The sequence below is a fragment of the Aedes aegypti genome, chromosome 3 (assembly GCF_002204515.2).
Source record: "Aedes aegypti strain LVP_AGWG chromosome 3, AaegL5.0 Primary Assembly, whole genome shotgun sequence".
Lineage (NCBI taxonomy): Eukaryota > Metazoa > Arthropoda > Insecta > Diptera > Culicidae > Aedes > Aedes aegypti.
This window is the reverse complement of record NC_035109.1, coordinates 132612258-132635708: the sequence shown is the minus strand read 5'-3', so window position 1 is coordinate 132635708 and position 23451 is coordinate 132612258. Positions and strand designations below refer to the sequence as shown.

The 23451-nt window shown below is 36.9% G+C and overlaps 1 protein-coding gene across 2 annotated transcripts; it reads right to left on the bottom strand.

Moving 5' to 3' along the window:
• Positions 1-3533: 3533 nt before the first annotated feature.
• LOC5571082 (ankyrin repeat domain-containing protein 27) lies at positions 3534-20215 on the bottom strand. Of its 2 annotated transcripts, XM_001659472.2 has the most exons (4): positions 19811-20215; positions 19615-19716; positions 18532-19555; positions 3534-5400 (listed from the first exon to the last, which is right to left on the bottom strand). In XM_001659472.2, exons 3-4 carry the CDS (start codon positions 19550-19552, stop codon positions 3701-3703), a joined length of 2721 nt encoding a protein of 906 aa, XP_001659522.2. In that variant the 5' UTR covers positions 19553-19555; positions 19615-19716; positions 19811-20215; the 3' UTR covers positions 3534-3700. The 2 variants fall into 2 exon arrangements, with proteins under 2 accessions (XP_001659522.2, XP_021711138.1); XM_021855446.1 differs by lacking the exon at positions 19811-20215 and having other exon boundaries at positions 19615-19804.
• Positions 20216-23451: the final 3236 nt, after the last annotated feature.

Here is a 23451-nt window from a genome sequence, read left to right as displayed (position 1 = left end):
TTGAGCGCCATTCAGGTGCTTGTCGAAGTGCTGCTTCCACCTTTCGATCACCTCACGCTCGTCCGTCAAAATGCTCCCATGCTTATCCCCGAACATCTCGGCTCGCGGCACGAAACCGTTGCGGGATACGTTGAGCTTCTGATAGAACTTGCGTGTTTCTTGAGACCGGCACAGCTGTTCCATCTCCTCGCACTCCGTCTCCTCTAGGTGGCGTTTTTTCTCCCGAAAGAGGCGGGTCTGCTGTTGTCGTTTCCATCTATAACGCTCCACGTTCTGCCGGGTCCCTTGCTGCAGCATGACCGCTCGCGCTGCGTTCTTCTCCTCCAGAATCTGCCTACATTCCTCGTCGAATCAAACGTTCCGTCGACTCCGTCCCGCGTACCCGACGTTGCTCTCAGCTGCATTGTTGATGGCTGCCTTCACTGTTCTCCAGCAGTGCTCAAAAGGGGCTTCATCCAGCTCACCCTCTTGCGGTAATGCAGCCTCGAGGTGCTGCGCGTATGCCGCTGCGACATTCGGTTGCTTGAGTCGCTCTAGGTCATACCGGGGCGGCCGTCGGTACCGTACGTTGTTAACGACTGAGAGTTTTGATCGCAGTTTTACCATCACCAGATAATGGTCAGAGTCGATATTAGTGTCACGATAGGTCCTGACGTCGATAATGTCAGAAAAGTGCCGTCCATCAATCAGAATGTGGTCGATTTGTGATTCTGTCTGCTGTGGTGATCTCCAGGTGTATCGGTATGGAAGGCTGTGCTGGAAGTAAGTGCTACGGATGGCCATAATCTTGAAGGCGGCGAAATCAATTTGTCGTAAGCCATTTTCGTTCGTTAGTCGTTGGTCTGAACTCCTCCTCCTGGCCAACCTGAGCGTTTAAATCTCCTTTGATGATTTTGACGTCATGGCTTGGGCAGCTGTCGTACTCGCGTTCGAGCTGCGCGTAAGAAACGTCTTTGTCACCATCAGTGCTTCCGGAGTGGGGGCTGTGCACGTTTATTGTGCTGAAGTGGAAGAACCGGCCTTCGATCCTCAACATGCACATTCTTTCGTTGATCGGCTACCACCCGATCACGCGCCTTTGCATATCACCCATTCCTATAAAAACTGTTCCCAGCTCACGTGTGTTACCGCAGCTCTGGTAGATGGTATGGTTACCTCTAAATGTTTGCACCAATGGTTCCTGTACAGCGCACCTCTTCCGGCGCTACGATTCTGAAACCACAGACCTTCAGTACATCCGAGAGTATGGGTGTGCTTCCGATCAAGTTGAGTGATTTTCAGTTCCACGTACCGAGTTTCCAATCGCTAGTTCATTTCCGTTGTTGTGGTCTATACCGATTGTTCACAGTTTAGCTTAGACTCTAGACTTAGAGTCCTTCTCTGACACTCGGACGATGATCAGCCGCCCCTGACATGGGGAACCGACGCTGTTGGGAGTCGCTCCTAACATGGAATGCCTCTCCGCCAAACGACTGCGTGTCATTTGTAGTACCTAGATTGTTAAAATGTTTGAATATATTTTCTTCATACTTGCAAAAATGGAAGATTTCTCATAATACTTACACAACTCTTCTAATAATATTCCCATATAATGAAAAGCTCTTTATTTAAAGCCTTCAAGTAGGTATGTTGTCACGATAAGGGGAGGTTGTAAAAAAATGGTCAGAAAGTTAGGTACCTAGGACCCAAAAATCAAAAATCACATTGAGAACATTCAAGCCAAATGTAACAAATATATAAAATGTCTGTATCCACTCAAGCTTTTGGTCTTCAAACAAATTTTCAGGCCAGCCATGTTGTATGCTGTACCAATATGGACTAGCTGTTGTAATACTATGACAATGATTCTAAAGCTCCCTCCCTGTACTAATGTGTTACATAGAATAACCAATGTTGAAACATCACCACGCTAAAAATCACTTTACTTCTTCTTTCTGGCGTTACGTCCCAACTGGGACAAAGCCTGCTTCTCAGATTAGTGTTCTTATGAGCACTTCCACAGTTATTAACTGAGAGCTTTCTTTGCCGATTAACCATTTTTGCATGTGTATATCGTGTGGCAGGTACGAAGATACTCTATGCCCTGGGAATCGAGAAAATTTCCTTCACAGAAAAGTCGCTCGACCAGCGGGATTCGAACCCACGACCCTCAGTATGGTCATGCTGAATAGCTGCGCGTTTACCGCTACGGCTATCTTGGCCCACCTTAATAAAGAATAAAAAAAAACATTGGAACAAAATATCGAATAAAATAATTAATAATTTAAGACAAAAATCTTTGCAATTTTCTTTTGCCACGATAAATGCGTTAATTTTTGTTAAAATGTTTTTTTTTTTATTTTTTGCGATACGTAATAAATGGACCTTGCCTTAATGACAAATTTAAAAAAGAAAGTGAAACATTGTGCTATACCTCTCCAGTTCCGTAACTTAAGAGTCCTCTCAAATAGAGTCAGAAAAGGTTGACTGTACTCAATTTTGAACCAGATTCGATTTTCACTTACCTTTTTTACGCTAAATTAGGCTTTCATGAAACCTTCCTGTTTTGTGGGCTTCGTGGCCGTGCGATTAGTGTTACCAAGCATTTAGCGATTTAGCCGCATCGAGTCAAGGACTACGGTTTCGATTCTCGCTTCAGTCCGGATTTTTTTTTGTCAGGAATGTATGTCGACTGTGCCATTGGGCGTTGCATTCTAGTCCGTTGTATAGTATGGTGCTTCCTTCAAAGAGCAAATCGTCTACTGGAAGCATTAACGTGTCGGTTTCTTTTTTTATCGTGTTTCATATATATTGCCTAAACACTGTTACTAGGTTCGAAATGTACAATGTTACCCTACTTAATTTAGTTTTCATTTTACAAAATGTGTTTTTGTATTAACAAAAAAATATTTTGGCGAAATCATTTTTTATTAGATTTGGTTCGGGAAAGCTGTAAAAGAAATTCAATTGGTCTAGTATATATTCATTGAAGTATTCTATAGTTTTTCAAATATTTTTTTCAAGTTTTGGTTAGAACTACAGTCAGTGACATAAGTTAGTAACCAAATGCTGTTTTTCCATACAAAATGCCCAAGTTTGAGGTGCTGTATCTCAGCTTCTGGTAGTCCGAATTGTCTGAAATTTGGATGATAAACTACAAATAACTTGAAATTTTGCCTGTGAGGGAATTATTACATTGCAGTCATTTTACATAGAGTTTCAGAGGGTTGTTCAAAGACAAAAGTAAGTAACCGAGAGACTTTTTAATTTAATTCGAAAACGGTAAGTCGTGAAAAGTTGGTGTGTTCTGCAAATTTGTGTGACTTCTAAAATTGAACAACTTTGTGGAACAGACCAACAACCCACAACTTACCGTTTTCGAATTCCCCTGTATATCAAATCATAGGTAGGACAATCCTTTTGCTTTCCCACCCATGTATTTTTGTGCGTAGGACATGTCCCACCCACTTCTCGAACCACTGCAGCTTGCAACTGCAGTTATTTAAATAACAAATGTTTAAACATTGGGAGTTTCAGACAAATAACAAAACATGTTTTGTACTGATAGTTTTATAATGATGAAGATCGCAGGATATGTAACATGAAACAATTTCAAGTATGTTTGTTTCGCTTCTAACTAAGAATATTTTTTATAACATACAAGCTTAAGTACACTACATCTGATATAAACTTTGGAGGCAACAACTTCTAAATCGCCAGCCTAATACCACTTCCTCTCCAACACATTGATCACATTGAAAAAGAGCCTTTCTCGAGCTATATCGAGCGGTCGCCGGCCGGCCAGGTTCCGTAGACTCTTGTCCGCTTTGGCACTGAGCAGAATCTCCACGATGCGCAACTGATTTTGTTCAACTGCGTAGTGGAGAGGCGTATCCCCGCGGCAATCTTTCAGATCGATGATGTCATCGCTTCGACAGCGACTCAACAGCAGCTTGATCACGTTCAGCCGACGCTCGCGACAAGCTAGATGAAGTGCGGTGCAACCGGATTTGTTTCGGGCGGTTACGCTGACTCGATGATCTAGCAGAATGTTGATCATATCCAAATTGCCGCTGATCGCCGCTATGTGCAGGGCTGTGCACCCGTCTCCATTGGTGGCGTTGAGGTTGATCTTACTGGGGGTCGTAGATTGTTTGGTAAATGGTTTCCTTAGTAGAGTGTAGAAGTCTGCTGAATCGTTGAGACACCTCTGACAAGTGCAAAGGGGATGGCAAACTTTCTCGGATATGTAGTCTTTTTTGGAGGCTGTGTTGATCACGGGAGTCGGTGGGAAGACCTCTAAGCCTAGGTAATAACAGGCCAGCTTAGTATCGTAGGCTGCGATCGCTGTTACTGCCTTGTCGATTCTTTTCATTTCCTCAATGTTTCGATATTCCAGGAAGACTTCATCGTCCAGCAAATCTTCGTCGGAAATGAGCACAAAATCCTCATTTCTAACAGGACTGCTGTTGGAAGATTTTCGTCGCTTTTGCTCATCTGCATGAGCATCCTTCAACATTTTCATGATCTTGCAATTGTGGGCGTATTTGAATGGGGTCGCACCGACACGGTTCACTACGTTGACAGTAGCAGAGTGCTCAAGTAGCGTTTCTACAATATCTGCAAATCCCCATTTCGAGGCGTAGTGAAGAGCTGTTTGCCCAAGTTGCGTTTGAGCGTCGATATCGACGTGTATTTTCATATGTTCTGAAAAGTAGAGCAATGCTTTCACACATCCGCTGTGGCCATTCAAACAAGCTAAATGGAGCGATGTGTGTTGGTCATTGCTTGTACTATTGATGTTGATTCCTGCATGGAGCAGGAGCAGGAGCAAGTTTTGATGACCATTGGCTGCCGCATAATGCAACGCAGTCCAGTTCTTCGCATCCACCGCATCGACATTCGGTTTCAGGTTCAGAATGATGGTGAGCAACTTTGGACTGCCTAGGGTTGCTGCCAGATGAATTGCGGCCAAGCCATTCTGGTTGCGATCGTCTATGTGTGGTTGATAGGGCATCGACTCGCATCTAACGCAACTACAAAGAGGGTGACACTTTTTGATGTTTGGATCTACAACAGATCCACTGGCCCTGTTGAAGTCTTGGAAAATATTTAATATCTCTTCTTCTTCGCCATTCCTCATCAAGGTAAATAGATAATTCAGAAACTGATCTGCATTTTTGAAACTCATCTCGGAATATTGTTTCATTTGTATATCTTCATCTGACATCAGATCTATTCCTAGGCGTTGAGAGCGCTCAATACTGCAGCAACTGATGTAGACAATGACTGCCTCTAAGGTTGTTAGGAGGTACGTGTCCTGGCCGTATTTTTCTTTCGATGCTACCACAGATTGTACTGTCGTTTCACTCAGTTGAAATTCCTTAAGAAACGTTACATTCATTATCCAGTTGGTGAGACCTGTTCCAAAAGAAAATAAAAAATATTATTAACATGAAGGCAGATAATTTTGAATCTTAACATAAAAATCCGGTGAGAACTAAAGATGTCTTTCACATTCCAGGACTTTTAACATTTTTTTAAGTATTGCTTCAGAAATTACAAAGCATTAGGAATTTTTTGAAGTTATTTCTGGCATTTTTTTTTATAAGCCCTTCCAAAGGTCTTTTCATGAATGCCAAATGTTTTTTTTTGTTAAGATTTTGTTTCAAGATTCTTTCAATTTTCCATTTAGGATGGATTTCTAAGATAACTTCTTATTTATTATAAATTGCTTCTTAAATTCTTCTAGAGTTCAATTCAAGAATTTGAAGGATTTCAATGTCCAGGGTTTCCTACATGTTTTTTACATACTAAATCGATTCTATCAGGATATCCTTGTAATTATTATATAAGGGGTTCCGCTTACTATTATTCTAAGAATTCCTCAACCATATAATTTCAGTCACATTTTCCAACATTTTTTGAATAAACACCATAAATCACCCCAGAAAATAGAATGCAAGTTATGATCCATATCAAAAAAATCTCAAAATTGTTGAAATTCCTAATGAGACTGGAATGCTTCCACTTGTTAAGTCTATCTATCTCAATCAGTATACTTTATGATTTCATGATTTTGGTACCTTTTACTTGATCGTACCTACGGGACTTCTGCAGTATAAATACTGGCTGATGTAGGCTCAGAGGCGAGACTTCCCGGACTGTGGACTGATCAACATATTATCTTATTCTTTATTTGCAGGATATAAAACCACCAACAGATTAATACTTAAATATAACTAATAAGTAGTATCAAACTTAAATAAAGGACGATTCTGCTGCTTTGTTCGCAGTGTGGGCCAATTCCAGCATGTTTGGCCCAATGTCATCGATGGGGTGAGAATGGGTAAATTTTCATACTTTTATAGATCAGTGAATAATAAAAGAATTTCGAGTATATTTACAACATATGCAAATGCATTACGCACGAACGTAATCCCACACTGGAAAGAATATTTCAAGTAAAATTACGAGAGTTATCAAACAAAACATGGACATATGTATTTTTGACCCATTCTCATCCTCGACGGCGGTAATCAATTTTTTTTCTGATCATACATGTTTACCAGGCTTCTACAATCAAATTCGTGTCGAAAAAACTTGATGTGATTGGGTTGAATTTTGTTTCATAGGCGAACATGTTACTTGCTACAACATCTTACTTCGGAAGTATTTTAACATAAACATTTTTTTAATATTGTTTACTAAATTTTTGCTTAAAGTTGTGATATTTTTCAAAACACATGGCTAATTTTCTCAGCATTGGATCCACTAAAATTTTAATCCAATATGTCATTAGAAACGTAATCTAATATTCCTTGAGGAGCATATGCAAAATCGAAATATTAATAAAATAGTCATCAGGGTGTCTTCTTTCAAACAGAAATGAAATTTCCTGATATTTCCAGGTGATCACAAAATATTCCAGATTCAATAAGTTTTACAAAAAAAAAACATAAATTAATGATAGATGATTTAAAGCATCTTCAAGCACTTAAATTTATCTCAGGAATTCCTTCAATTTTTCTAAATTTCCCATAGAAGTTTTCAAAAAAGGTTTTCCAATCATTCATCATGGGATGTCTCCGGGAAAATTCATTTTTTTGGAGATTTTTTTTAAATAACTCCGCAAGGAATTCCTAAAGAAAATCCAAGAGTTCTGATGAAACATGTGTAAGTTCTAAGTATGCCTTGATGAATTACTAATATGATCTCTGAATGAACTGATGGATTCTTGATTAAATTATTTTTAGGATTTTCTTAATAAATTGCTAAGATTAGTTATCTTTTGAAACTACAAGCCTTTTTGAATTTGGACAGAGCCGCAGCAATAATATTTTGATCAAATGCTAAAGGAATGCCGAGAGAAATTTTGGAAAAACCGAATAAGGAATACCAGGTCAAATTTATTGAGGAATTCTTGAAAAACTTTATGATAGATTTCATCAAATAATGCCTGAAAGAATTTTTGGAGCAATTTTTGAGAGACATCGTATTTTTTTTATTAATAGTCCTAATTAAAATTAGTAGAATAAATAAAAAAAACTGGCACAGGAATTATTGTAGAGTTAATTGGAAAGATGTCGAAACATTTTTTTTTTTCAAAGGCTCACGAATAACCCTTTTTATAAGAGCTCCGATAGCATCTGTGGGAAATCTGTTAGAAGTAACAACTGGAAAAATCTCTGAAAGAACCAGTGAAAACATCTTCAACATCTTGGTATAATCGCTAGGATTTCTTCAGAAATCTGTGGAAATGACTGGAGGCAGTAGCATTGGAGAGCTCTAGAATTTTCTGGACCAAATTTTGAAAAAAAAAAAATCTCTAAGTATCCCTTGAGAAATCCCTTCTGACATTATTTCAGAAGGAATCTCTGGAGAAATCACTAGTATTCATTGAGATTTGAGAAACCCATCTTTGAGGACTTGTGGAATAATCTCTGATAACTTCTCTGGAGCCTCTACATTTTTGCACCAGCATTCACTGGAAGCAGATGAAAAAAAAGTGGCATACAGACCATTTTATTTCAAATAGAGACTTCAGACATCTTGCATCAAAAATCCACTTTTTAAGACTTACATTAGAATAGTGCCGAAGACTGTATAAAGAGACCTGCTTACGTTAAAATGTACTATTTTGTGTAACTGTTGTAGCTTATGTTTTTTGTAGAATAGAAGAAGAAAAATTGTAAATTTTAATGTTCTCAAACATGTTTCAAATGCTCATGAACAACACCCAACTGGAAATGGAAACTGTACTGTACTTCACCAACTTTAGTTCTACTTCATTGCCTATATATGTTTATGCTTACTACAAAAAATGACTAAAAACTCGGATGTGAGATGTTTAGTATATAACGTTTTCAATGATAAAAATTTTTGTCGCTGGAAGGACATATGTTACAATGTATTATTAATTCAGAATAATTACCCTGATTGTGGTCGAAATTCCCTGAGAATTCCAAGTTTTTTCCAGGTTGAATAAAATTCCCTGATAATTCCAGGTTTTCCAGGTAGTAGACACCCTGAGTCATTCAAGTCATCGTGCAAAAGTTTGGGTTCACTAGAACTTACGTTAGACACTAAAATACTATGAAATTTCTCACTAATCATGTACACACTATTATTCACATTTAAATCAGCTACAAACTATTTTAAACGGTAAAAAATGGCAAAGTTTTTGACGAAAAAGATGTGCATGCATCGTAGGTGAACCCAAACTTTTGCACGATGATTGGAATGACTGTTTCATTGGTTTTGAATAGTTTTCAGATTTTTCGCCAACATTTTGCGAGTACTCTTCAAAGAATATAAGATTACGATTCTAATGACGCATCAATAGTCAATTTTGGTCGATCCAAAGCTGAGAAAATTACACATGTTTTTTAGTGTTTCTTTTTTTTTGGAAAATGTCAAATTAAAGTAAAAATTTAGTAAACAAAATTCAAAAAAATGTTTTTGTCCAAATATCGGGTCTTATCGAGAGAAATGTGGATTTTCAAGCAAATAACGGGTCTTTACACCAAAAATCAGCGTTTTGAAAACTTGTACCAATAAATTAGTTGAACAAAAAGTTGTACCATTGAAAAATTCGAACAGCTGGTACAATTTAGATTTTTTACGTCTTGAACGCAAGAGGGATAAACTGTACAAAAGAGTGCTTAGGAATAATAGTGAAAATAATTGGAAAAGGTACAAGTTTGCGTGGAACAAATATTCGCAAAGTTTGAAATAAACACGTTGTGAATATATTCAGAGGAAAATTGATCAGCATCAAAACAACAGCAGAGAGTTATAGAAAATTTTGAAATCTTTGTTGAAGCCTAGTAATTCTAAATCGTGGTCCATAACCTTCAATGGCACATTAGAAGATTCTGAACAAGTAATAGCCTAGGACAGGACGTGACAGCTCAACTAAGACTGCCCCGTTGTTTTTCAGTCGATAACCTTGACGATACAAAAGCCAGTGTTACCAGTATCATTTTAAAGCAAATCTCGTGAATAAATTCACATTTTTTTTTTTTTTTTTAATCTTTATTTGAGTGTATTTTAACGCACGAGGGCTAGTTCTACACTAATAAATTCACATATCAAGGCTCATAATTTGAGTGTTTCTTGCATGTTTCATTCATTTAGTGCAATAGAAGATGATATATTTAAACAAAAAACAGGTTTTTATTCTAGACCGAAGATACTTTAGAGAGAAATGACATAATTTCCATTATGTTGGTCTCAATTAGGTATTTTTTATTAATTTTAACATTGTAGGAGCACATGCTTTGAACTTAACATCGAATATGTATAGATTTGAAGCAAAACGATTTCATTCAAAATTTCCAAACTTTCGATAAACCCTCTAACCAATGAACTAGCAACACGGCCGGGCTATCAACAAAGTGCCCTGTTGCAATCCAACTCAACGATGTGAAAGTAGGCCTTTGCCAAAACGACCAATGGCAATTGGTTTCATTTTTGTACTTTGACCTGTCCGGTCTTGTCTTAGGTAATAGCATGTAAATTTAAGGCGAAGTAGGCCGTCATTGAAATTTGTACGCGTCGTTGATAATTGTTGCTAATTCATCTCGCGATTTCGAATCAAAGAAAATCAGTTGGTTTTGCACTGACACAGCTGAAAAAGTATCAGCATACTTTACCTATGCATGTTAGCGCGTACAGTGATATATTTTCAAGTCAATATAAACTATCAAGGCTGAGTTTTATCACTTTGAAATGCAAGCTGAAAAATCATCATTGATGCCAAAACGAATGACGGGCTACTTAGCCTTAATGAATACTTTGTTGATAGTGTTTCATCAATTAACCGATCCATCGAGTTAGTTGATGAACCTGATGAAATAAAACAGTTGATAAACATCAATTGTAGATTAGAAAGCTTTCACCCAATTACGATGGAGGAGTTAAAAAATATTTGCTTTTCTTTGGGAAAGACGGTTGGCGTAGGGTTTCAATGCTAGTAATGGACCCCTTAGTAGCTGAAATTCATTCTAGACGCTTTCCGCAATGATATCTCAGACGCATACACGTTTTGTGGAGTCTAACAACAAATTCAATGTCTTTCCTTCATAGTACGTCTATGAAACATACAAAATCATTCGATTTTTCCAGCGAAATATGCATTTGAAAAACTGTTGTCCGAATGCCTATTATGGACCCTCCCGGGGTCCATAATAGGATTGTTTACAAATTTGACGTTGCGTATTATGGACCCTCCATTTGATTCCCATGTAATCCGGCTCGCTGCCGACGAGCCTATTATGGACCCACCTGGAAATGCGTATTATGGACCCTCTTGTGTGGTTTCATTTACAAAACTGTTCAAATATCGGTATTTATGCGTCTCAAACCAAATATTTTATTTGAAACTGCTGACTAACTATGTAATCGAAGTTCCTCCGGTGGATTTTCATAGGAATAAAGTTGCTTTGAGTGTTAATTTTATGTTTTTCCGTAGGGGGTCCATAATACGCAAAGGGTCCAAAACCGGCATCGACTCCCTATATAACGTAAATGCAAAGATAATTCAAGATTGCTTGCATGTTATTGGACACAGCCTGCAGGACCTAATAAATGAATCACTGTAAACTGGTCACGTGCCTCAAGTTTGGAAGGAATCCTTAGTGATTCCTATTCAAAAGATTGATGGGATAATTAAAACCGAAGAGTTTCGTCCCATCCAGTGTTGATAGACTCACACTCAAAATCTCAATCAATACGCTCTCCCGTGAGAGCAAACTCATTAGAGATCTGCTTCGCAAATCTCACGCTTGAGATTTTGATGCAAAATCAACTCAATCAACTCAAACCGTAAAAAATGATTCAGTCGCAAAACCCGGCAAAAACGTATGAAACCCGAATGTTGTTGTTTAGGTTAGTAAGAATTACTATAATTTTACCAGACTAACAAGAAATTATTGCCATGTGTGAGTAAACTGTGGAAATACGAGACAATGAGTCAAAAAGGTGAGCCAACTCAACCATGATTTTTTGACTGCTGAGTTGCATGATTGACAACTCACGCATGATAAATCTCAAGCGTGAGTTGTGAGAAATTGAGTTTTTCACAACACTGGTCCCATCAACATGTTGCTTACATTAGAGAAAATTTTAGAACTTGTTAGTAAAGGCCAGCTTTTAACGTACTTAAATAGTAACAACTTGCTAATACCGGAACAATCAGGATATCGGGAAGGTCATTCCTGTGAAACCGCATTGAACTTGGTATTGGCTAAGTGGAAAGAACATATGGAGCGAAAAGACGATTATTGCTGTTTTTTTTGGATCTGAAGCCCGCCTTAGAAACAATCTCTCGGCCCTTATTATAAAAACAATCAGGCGTTTTGGAATTTCGTGTTCTGCATATAAATGGTTTAAAAACTATTTATCTGAAAGAACCCAACGGACTGCTTTTCTTCTTCTTCTTGGCATTACGTACCCACTGGGACAAAGCCTGCTTCTCAGCTTAGTATTCTTATGAGCACTTCCACAGTTAGTACGATGATACTCAATGCCCAGGGAAGTCAAGGAAATTTCCATTACGAAAAGATCCTAGACCGACCGGGATTCGAACACAGACATCTTCAGCATGGCTTTGCTTTGTAGCCGCGGACTCTAACCACTCGGCTAAGGAAGGCCCCGGACTGCTTTTAATGATTTTATTTCCTGTCCAGTGGAGAATAACCTTGGTGTGCCACAGGGAAGTGTATTAGGGCCAATTTTATGCATTATGTACACTAATGACATGCGACGAGTCTTACGAATTTGTGACATTAATCTGTTTTCAGATGATACCATGATATTCATTGCATCTAAAAACTTAGAATATGCCGTTTCACACTTGAATGCAGATTTACGATCTCCGAGTAGATGGTTGAAATACAAACAATTGAAATTAAATATAAGTAAGACTAAATTCATGGTTATTTCGCGGAATCGATAATAATGTCTCTGTGAAAATGGATCATTAAAATAACCAAAACGGCTGCTATGGAAAGCATAGATAGCGCCACCGTAGCCTTGTGTGTTTGACAGAACAGCAAAGTTGTCACAATGTTAAATCTCATATACAGTGGCGCCTTTGTTTTTATGCGGTGAGCACTTGCAAAAACTACCTTCGGCAATAGAATTTTCTCAGTTTATTTCTAATACAGATTTCTATATTGACAATGAATTTGAGGAAGTATTCGACTTTAATTCAGCTAACTATGACAACATTAGAAATAAATTAAATAACATTAACTGGCAATCGATTTTGAGAAGCAAAGACGATGTAAATAATTCAACAGAAGTTTTCTACAACTGTTTGTTCAAAATAATATTAGAAGAAGTACCAATCATTAAAAGAAGGTGTAATGGTTTTTCAAAACATCCTGTTTGGTTCAATAAAGAAATAATAAATTTGAAGAATCGTGAACAGAAACTACATAAAATTTACAAAAATCATAAAAGTCAAGAGAATTTACAAGTATATTTGAACATGAGCGTACAGCTCAATTCAGCAATGCGATTGGCATATGAAAGCTACAACTCCAAAACTCCAAGAAATCAAAAACTCTCCAAAGAATTTCTTCAACTATGTTAAATCTAAACTAAAATCCTGCAACTTTCCTTCTACAATGTATTTAATGAAAAGGTTGGCCATACCTCACAAGATATATGCAACTTATTTTCAAATTTTTTTCAAGAAGTATACACAACATACTCTGAAGCTGATCGTGATTATGAATATTTCGATTTTCATCCTGAATTTCCTAACGATGTTGGTATCAGTCACATAAATGTGCATGAAATATTGAATGGTTTGAAAAATTTGGATGCAATCAAAGGATATGGACCGGATGGAGTTCCACCAGTCTTCATGAAGACTTTAGCAATTGAATTAACTACTCCCTTATTTTGGCTCTTTAATATGACACTGGAGTCTGGAGTCTTTCCAAATATATGGAAAAGCTCATACCTTGTTCCCATTTTCATATCTGGCAAAAAATCTGATGTAATTAACTATCGTGGGATTGCCCTTATCTCGTGAATCCCGAAGCTCTTTGAGGCCATCATAAATGAAAAAGTATTCATCCAAATCAAAAACAGAATAACTACAGCGCAGCACGGCTTTTTTAAAGGGCGATCGACAGCCACTAATCGAATTTGTAAACTATTCGTTGAGTGCTATGGAAAATGGAAATCATGTACACAGATTTTAGTAATTGTACACAGATTTTAGTAAAGCATTTGACTGTGTTGATATACCCATGCTTATATTTAAACTACAAAAAATTGGTATTGAAGCCAAATTGCTGAAATGGATTAAATCATATTTAACCACTCGCAGGCTAATAGTGAATTTCAAAGGAAATAAGTCAACTCCCATACATGCCACTGCAGGGGTTCCACAAGGCTCTCATTTAGGTCCGCTTTTGTTTATACTGTTTGTGAACGATTTGTCGTTTATTCTTGACAAAATAAAAGTATTAATCTATGCTGACAATATGAAACTTTATTTGGAAATAAAAACTGCACAGGACATACATACTTTTAAACACGAAGTACAAATCTTCCACACGTGGTGTCAGAAAAGCCTACTACAACTGAATGTAAGAAAATGTAACCTGATATCTTTTAACAGGAAAAGAGACATTCCTAATGTAACAATAACTTTAAGCAATCAAAATGTTGAATAATGTAATAGAATCAGAGACTTAGGCATAATTTTAGACCCTAATCTTACTTTCATTGATCGCTATAACACTATGATAAATAAAGCTTATAAAATGTTAGGCTTCATTAAACGCTTCGCTTATAACTTCAATGATCCATATACAATAAAAATATTGTTTATTGCCTATGTTAGATCAATACTTGAATATTGCTGCATAATTTGGTCACCTTTTTCAACAGTACATGATGAAAGGATAGAGTCGATGCAAAACAATTTTTATTATATGCTCTTCGCAAATTAGGTTGGACAGAATTTCCATTACCATCTTACAAAGCTAGATGTACAGGGGATAGGCAAAATGATTGAGAGAGGCAAAATTTTGCCCAAATTCAAATGCTTATAACTTTATGAAAAATTGATGAAATTGGATGCATCTGGAAGCAGTCGACGGCAAATTTGGTCCAGTTTTAGGAACTTTCTGGCCATGCATATTTGCCACTGGACACCGGAGATGTTCCGGATTTTCTGAGGTCATGTCCAAATGTCATTTTTTCTGTCGCTTGTATTTTTGTGCGGTGTAAAGTTAGATAGATGTTTGCAATTTTCCTAGAAACTAGAACTAATAGGAAGTTGAATGTCACTGGACGCATTAAGATTGGTTGGAAATCTTCTTAAGTGTAGAACTAGCCCTCGTGCGTTAAAATACACTCAAATAAAGATTTAAAAAAAAAAAAAATCTTCAGAAATATGACCATTTCCGTAAAACTGGTTCCGGAAAGCATGGTCGGTCATGTTTGTATTTCAAATCATGTAAATATTATCCGGAGCTATATCCAAGCGGACAGCAACCTTAAAAATGATGTTTCCTGCAGCGTATTCAGAACCATTAGATGCACAGACCACTCTATAGAAGGGGAAGTGGTCAATTAGGAACATATCCGGAACCATATCAATATGGGCATCAAACTTCATGATTTTCAAAGGTTATGCTTTCCGAAGCATTTCCAGCATCACCGGCTGCCATGACCACTTTATAGTAGGTTCCAGGTGCCCCGGGGCACTAATAAACTATAATGTTCGCCTAGATGATGATGATGGATTTTTTATATTTTGACGTAGTTATAGTTTACTTTTTTGTGAAGTCTACAGAGATTTGGGCCCCACAGGTATAAATGACTTTTGATTATTTATCAACCAATTTGGGGATTTTCTCTAATTAGTAGTACGTTGTCTGGTTGAATGCCGGAAATTTCTTGAAAATGCTAATGTTGTTTACACCTGTTATAATAATCAGACCGAATATTGCTTGTAAATCTATCTGGTTAACAAAGATTGCCGGAAATTTCTTGAAAATGCTAATGTTGTGGTGTTGTCAAAATGATCACTACTTTACAACTTTTTTTAGGTTCTTCTTCTTCTTTCTGGCGTTACGTCCCAACTGGGACAAAGCCTGCTTCTCAGATTAGTGTCTTATGAGCACTCCCACAGTTATTAACTGAGAGCTTTCTTTGCCGATTGTCCATTTTTTGCATGTGGATATATATCGTGTGGCAGGTACGAAGATACTCTATGCCCTGGGAATCGAGAAAATTTCCTTTACGAAAAGATCCTCGACCAGCGGGATTCGAACCCACGACCCTCAGCATGATCATGCTGAATAGCTGCGCGTTTACCGCTACGGCTATCTGGGCCCCTTTTTTAGGTTATACTTTGTTATTCAAATATTGTCAAATTTGTTATGGCAACAGCAGTAACTTCATTGTTCTTTATCAGTGTCAGTGTCAGTGTCTACCTATCTCAAGTGATATTAATTATTCTACCTTTTGACTTGGTACCTTTTATGTGTTTGTACCTACGGTATGTCTGAGCTATAAGTACTAGCTGCGTTTACCAATTGCATCTATATGCGAATTGCCAATTGTATCTATATGCGAATTGCCAATTCAATACAGTACCAGATTAACGGCCTAACTGACAAATGTAAACAAACTAAGTTTTATTCACCTAACACTTTACTTGATAAATTACAATCATATAATTCACATCTGTACCTTAAAAATAAAGTTTTTCACGAAATAAGTGAGAAAACCATAAAGACGCATTTGATATTCTCTTTCGATACAAACTCTGATGTCAATTTCGCCCAACTTCCCCCCTTGCGGTAACCGGGCGCATTTGAGATTGAGTGTGGCAGCAGGGCGCATTTAAAACTGAGTGTGCAGAAGGTCGATAGTGAAGAAGGTTCGTGTGAAAGAGCGTAGCAAAACGGCGAAGCTGATGATTGTCAAACCAGAAGGATGAAGTCAAAAGGCGCAATCGCTGCTGTCAAACTGAAGGAGACGAAAAACCGAGGGGCGCAACAATTCTAAATTTTGATGAATGGCGCATGATGGATTTTTATTTATTTTAACATGTTATTCATAATATGTAAATGAATTAAATGTTTTGCTGCAAAAGTAATATTGTAACGGATCCTACAAAAATGCATCATGCGATTAAATTGATCGGATACATAATATAGAATTAAAATTACATCCACTGAACTTCAAATCTGTTTTTCTGAGAATGTATTAGGCTTCACATTCGCCCTAATTCTGACTCTGTATTGAATTGTATCTATATTTGAAAGTGTGGTGAAATTGCCGATTTGAGTTGAACCAAATTGTTCTTCAGAGATGACGAAATTGTCGTTTATTGTGAACATAGTTGTTCTTTTGTTATTGCTGTATTAAGATGAACGAAATTGCTCTTTAGTGTTGACGAATTTGTCAAACGTAATGTTGAGTAGTAAAATCCAATGATTTGAATGTTTTGTTGTAGTCATTGAATTAGCAAATTTGCGTGCTCGACACTGAAGAAGTCTGTAAGTCGCAGACGAAATAGGCCTATCTGTCAAGATAAGCAACACATATTAGAGTTTAAAGGTATTTGCTCACCTTAGTGATTTTAGTATTTTATTTTTTTTTGCAAAAAGTGAAGTGTTAAAGTTCATTTGTAGTTTTAAACATACTCTAATAATCCCTCCCAAAGTTTAATATAAAAAAGTGTAGTATAAGTACTAGTTGCGTTTGGCGCATAAGAGAGAATTCCCGGACTGTGAACTGATTAACATATTATTTTATTTTTTATTTACAGGATATAAAAATCAGTTTATGTTACCGATTTTTTTTTATGAAATAAATGAATTAAATTAGTTTTACATATTATTATGAATGTACAATTTTTCTATCAACTAAGCTTGAGTTTCCTGAATCTGAAAATAATGTCAAAATTCTTACAACTTGTGTACACCCGATTCTGTTTTGGCACGGGGGATGTGTACCGTGCAAAAAAAGTTTTCAGTTCAAAATTTCAAAAACCGTGCAAAAAAAGTAACACGTGCAAAAAAAAGTCGACGTTTCATGCAAAAAATAAAGTTTTGGCGGAAATAAATGTATAGAAACTTTTTTTGCACGGCCGTGTAAAAAAAATCCATGCAAAAACAGAATCGGGTAACAAATACACCCAATTTCATTGCAATATTAAACTTTGTAAATTTGCAAAATACACCTAAATGTAGGCAATTTGCTCTGAAATAGGCACGTTATTCGAGAATAAACAGTATTATGAACAAAAAATATTCTTGTATTGCTGTATGATTTCAAAAATAATTTCGATAGGCTCAGCACCAGCGAATTGTTTATCAACTGACCTTCAAAAATGCTTTTTGGTGTCAACTAGATCAAATTTGCCCCCGGGCAGTGAATCAAATTGTCATCAAAACAAAACACACCAAGCTCGCTAACAACCGTTTGTCACAACTGTTGCAGATAAGGATACAATCAAAAGCAAAATTGTCACGACAATCACAGAGCGCAACATCGCAACATGCGATTAATCAGTTATTTTGAACACAAAACCAAATTTCTTTTACGGATGCTGTTCGATAATGTGTCATTGTTTACCAACACGGAGGCACTTCTCGAAAATTGCAAAGAGAAGCCCAGAAAATCGCTGCGCTCGTGGTGATCGATCATTGTCATATTCTGTTCAAGTAGTGATAAACTGATGTTGTGGAATAAAATTGTTGCAACAAGAATACGAGGAGACAATGTTTTTGTTGCTGTGTGTTGGGTGATAATTGATTCACTGCCCCCGGGTTACGATACGTATTTTAATTTTTTTAATAGTCCAATATCCCAGTAACTGTTTACTGAACTTATCAAATATTTAGGAAGCGCAGATGATAGTAGAAGATTAATGTTATTCGATTAGCTATAATTTGTTCTAACCATCACAAACTATGAAATATCTCGTCATTTCATTATCGCTTCTACCAATATTTTTCTACTGGAAGCCATCGCATTATTCACAACACAATGTAAGAAATCACTCACCCGTTTTGGTGATAACAAATATCAACAAGGGAATCACATCGTCCATCGTTGCCATCAGCTTCGGGTCTCCGGCTCCGTTTTTTGTCCTAGCTCCGGCTGCCTGTTCGCGGGCAATCATCTCGAAAGCTTTCTTCAAACAAGCGCTCTTATCAATGGCTGTGCGACAATCGTCAATCCGCAGCAGTTCCTTCTTGACCCCAGGGATTACGTCAGCGTAGCTGCGCTTCAGATTCATTTCGGTGATGTGAATATCCGAGAGATTTCGAATGGTTTTGTTGAACGATTCGACCTGATCTTGTTGGCACACGTTGATCACATCTTTGACGTGGTCGTACAGCTTGTCCATCATGTAGGTCTCTACAGCGAGCTTGACATTGCGCTTCAGATGAGTATCCTTCTGGCATCTGTCTTTTAGTTTTCGGTTTTGTAGCATTATCTCCAGACAATGTATATAAAGCTTCTTAACATCTTCTTTGTACTGTTTGAGATTCCATTTGTTGGAATCGGATCTACATTTGGTGAAACTTTGTACAGCAGCATCAATCTTGGAGAATACGTAGCGTGGCTTCGCTACTGATCGTATGAACTCCACGGCATCTTGGAGTTTCGTGATGGCTGTTAACCTTCCGAAGTCATCCTCGATGACAATCCCATAAGGACGCGTATCACACAGTGGTCGTTCGACACACCACACTTTGAATTTAAGGCCATTTGTGTAGAACACTTCTTCGAAAAGAATAGTTATTTTCAGCCCTCCGGTAATGAGTTGACGCGCGTTAAGCCGTACATCTGCACAACTAAGATTGGTGAAATGTGTTTCGGGAAGCTCTTCGTTCGGTACCAGTATCTGAGCTAACAAAAAGTCTTGATCCACTAGACATCGATCGTTGATGGTTCCACTCCGGGGCACACATATAATCCATCCTTCGATGGGTGCCGTCTCCAAGAAAATTTGATGATCGGTTTGCAGCTTACGGTAGAATGGGTTTTTCGAGAGGTCTTCGTCGTACTGCACGTCCATTGTCTAGTGAAGCGTATCGTTAATATGAAATCGAAATTAACAAATTCATTGTTTCAGCTTACCGATTTCGATGTAGATATCCTGATGCGAGTCACATCACATTTTGAAGGGCTCGAAATACGGCTGTCGCCAACGAAAACCTCAGAACTATAATAAGCAGCGACCTGAAATTGATACACCTCTAGAGTGAGCACCTTCATACATTTCTAAGTCATCTTTGTGTTTCTGCATTGCGTTCTTTCACTTCGACTTGCCTACCTGAGACAGACTGTGGACTAGCAAACAACAGTATGCAATCGAGTACAACAACTACACTTGATTTCCTTACACAGCCATGTTCTTTTGCATCATGCCTGCCCCAAAGCCTACATCGGAGAAAGGCATTTGCTCGGTCCGTGTAATCGCCTAGCTCAGAGTCCTCTAACTTGAACTTCAATTGCACCTATGCCTGACTAGTAATAATACTGATAGCGATGATTTAATAGCGTGCTAATCTTATGTTTTTTTTTCTGCGATTTGATATGCTCGGGTTGTATGTAGAAGTATGAGTACCTACTGGTGGAAATTGACAAAGTTTCAACTAATATTTCACAAAGCAAAAACAAAGTCACGGTGGGTGATCAGCTGTATGCACTTGTGACAGACTGGTGGAAATGGAGTGTGAGGAACAATTTTCGACGCACTGCATGAGGGTGGTTCACTCTTCCGATTTTTTTGTTTTACTTATCTCGTTTATGGGCGCCGTAAACTCTTCCGATTTGGTATTTTTAATAATGGTATATAAAATAATAAGATGCTTGATGAACGGAACTACAATACAATAGTAATAAAAAAATGTGTGTAGTTTTTATGGATTTCCTTAGTTATAAAATAATAACATATTTAGAAATTTAACTGAATTTCTATTTAGTTTAACTTTATCCATACAAAGATAAGTTGCTCCGTAATAATGTTCGTGGAACGGTTTCAAATGTATGTGAATCGTGCGGAGAAATAGATTCTTCGAAGCATCGTATCAAAGAATGCCTTTTTTTCTAAGATAGTATGGACATGGGTAAGGCAAGTAATGAAGAACAGAATGGGATTAAAAATCGAAGGTCCGGAAGAAATTATATGTACAAAATTTAATAGAAAGGCACCAAATCCAAAAGCAAGGCTGTATCTATGTACAGAAGCAATGGCTTACAATTTGTTACCTTTCGATTCAGGATCACTTTACAATTTCCAAAGTATGATACGTGATAAAAGATGGAATATTAGAAAACTGTTCAGAACGCATTTTAATAATAATAAAAAAATATTATCAGAGATTTCAGATGAAAAATGAATTAACTGTTACTGTTAGTTGAATTATATTTTTCATGTAATTCAAAATCAATAATTTTGGGGTAGCTTCAAAAATGCGAAAACATATGGAATTTCCCAATCAAAATACTGGTTGAAATTTGTTTTGGTCAAAACGAGTGTTTCTAAAGAATGTTGGTAACATTTTGTGTAATGAAATATGAAATTTATATATAAAAGCCATTTATCATTTGTAGAATCAAAGTTTTTAATGCAAATCAACTAACTTTCATATTTGAATGGATCTCACGCTCGATCAACAGGTTTTCGGGAAAACATTTGATCGAAATGTTTTGAATAACGTTCCGAATTGAAAACGTCCCGTATAAAACCCTAACGAAACAGTGTTATTAAACAACATTAAATCATTTTGCAAGAGTGCATTGGCATCACAAAATGTTAGTAATAATGAAGCCCATAGCATGAGAAGCTTCGTTAAAAGGAATACATCCCAAGTAACCAAATAGCATGCTGATATAATGCTATAATACAACTGCTATGCTCTATATTAACAGTATAACATGAGAAGCAGAACATGACTTATAAGGTCAAAAAGGCAAATTCAAATTGGTGGAATTGTCCTTAATTTATTCGAACAAAATTGATGTTTTTATTGTAAAGATACATCACGACCCATTGTTTATTGTAAAACTATCATTTGCAATGGATTACCTGTTCAGCCCATGTTCACAGTCGATTTTCAGAAGTAAAATATATGTTTTTGTGAATATAGGAATTAAACTTTAAATATATTTTGAATGGAAGCTTTCTTCGAAATAATGTTTGGTAGGCGTCATAATGATGATAGCTATGCACAATACTTTTTTTTTTGAAAATTGCTTCCATTCTTGAGATATAATTCCATAGATGCATTTTGCCATAGAAATATTTTTCGGTTTTAGTAAGAATTGATGATTTTTTTTGCATAGACATTAGCGCTATGCGCTATGCAAATAGCAGATTGGTAGAAGGAATTTTTCAATTGCAAAAGCAGCATTTTTATGTTTTGTTTTAACAGAATGCTTTCAATACCTTGGATTCTAATTAAGGATGAGAAACCTCTAATGCAATATTTATCCGTGAAATAATTTTACTTAACTAATTGGTGAAACTTTAGCTGTGGTATTGGTGTCGTAGTTGAGGTTCAGCGAACAATCATTAACAGTTATTAATAAAAATTGGTACAAAAACGATAAATTATTAACACTTTGACTATTCTAAGAAGAAAATAATGAATAACGGGCCCATATATGAGTTTTAGACTATCTTGGATTGGAAGAAGCGCGAAATCGATTGATGGTAACCTTATGAATTACAAACTTCCTAACGTTTTGAAACTGCGACTGTTCATTTTTCATTTATTTTGTTAACATCTAAATAGATAACACTGAATCAACAATTTCACGTCACAACCCCGCATCACTCGGAGATTTGCTGTCCGGCATTCTTGCAACATGCCCTGCCTTTCGTATCCTTCCAGCTTTAGCCTCCTTCTGGATACAGGCTTCGCCGTAGAGTTGGGCGAGCTCGCGATTCATCAAGAACTGTGATGAACTTAATTTGGAAAATTCAATGTCGTGAAACTTTTCCATTCTTTAAGTGTCAATGGTGAACCAATCAAGTACATTTGTTTCTATCTTCAACGATGTTGGCACATGAGATGTTTTTTTTTGTCCATACGGTGAAACACTTTTTTAATCTTCTTTAGATTTATTGTCACAGAAAGCAAAGTTTAAAAGAACTTTATTTACACGTTTTCCAGATTTTTTTTGGAGTATTGCTTAATTAACGGAATAAAGTGTAGAGATTAATTGGTTTTAAAATTATCATTGTTCGAATTTCACAAGTAAAGTGCGTCACAGTCTTTATAAGGATATTCAGGGTGTCCGTAAATTATCAGTACAAAACATGGAATTGATTATCTGTCATTGAAAACAGTAAATGTCAATGTTCATGATACCTTGATGATGTTCATGATAGTTTTTTAATACGTTTATATGCTACCCTTATAGATGAACAAATTTAAATTTCGCGGAGACGTTATTCCTGAGTACCGCTAACCATTTTAGGGATATTTTAGCGCTAATTTGTAAAAGATTTGAATCCAGATCTTCTAATCATATCTAAGTTTATCTACAGGATCTTGACTTCAAGATAGGCTGAAAAAAAAATATTATTCCTTTAAAATCCTGTGAGTTTAAAGGACAGTTCTCTCCCGTCATGAAGCTCAAAAAATTTCTTCGACTTAGTTGCATTGTGGCATGCCTTCAAAATTCGTACGGATGCATCTTGAAGAGAATTTCCCCAAAGATGAAACATAGGACTTCTTCTTCTTCTTGGCATTACGTCTTCACTGGGACAGAGCCTGCTTCTTAGTTTAGTGTTCTCATAAGCACTTCCACAGTTATTAACTGAGAGCTTTCTTTGCCAAAGTTACCATTTTTTGCATTAGTATATCGTGTGGCAGGTACGATAATACTCTATGGAAGTCAAGAACAATTTCCATTACTAAAAGATCCTGGACCGCCCAGGAATCGAACCCAGACACCTTCAGC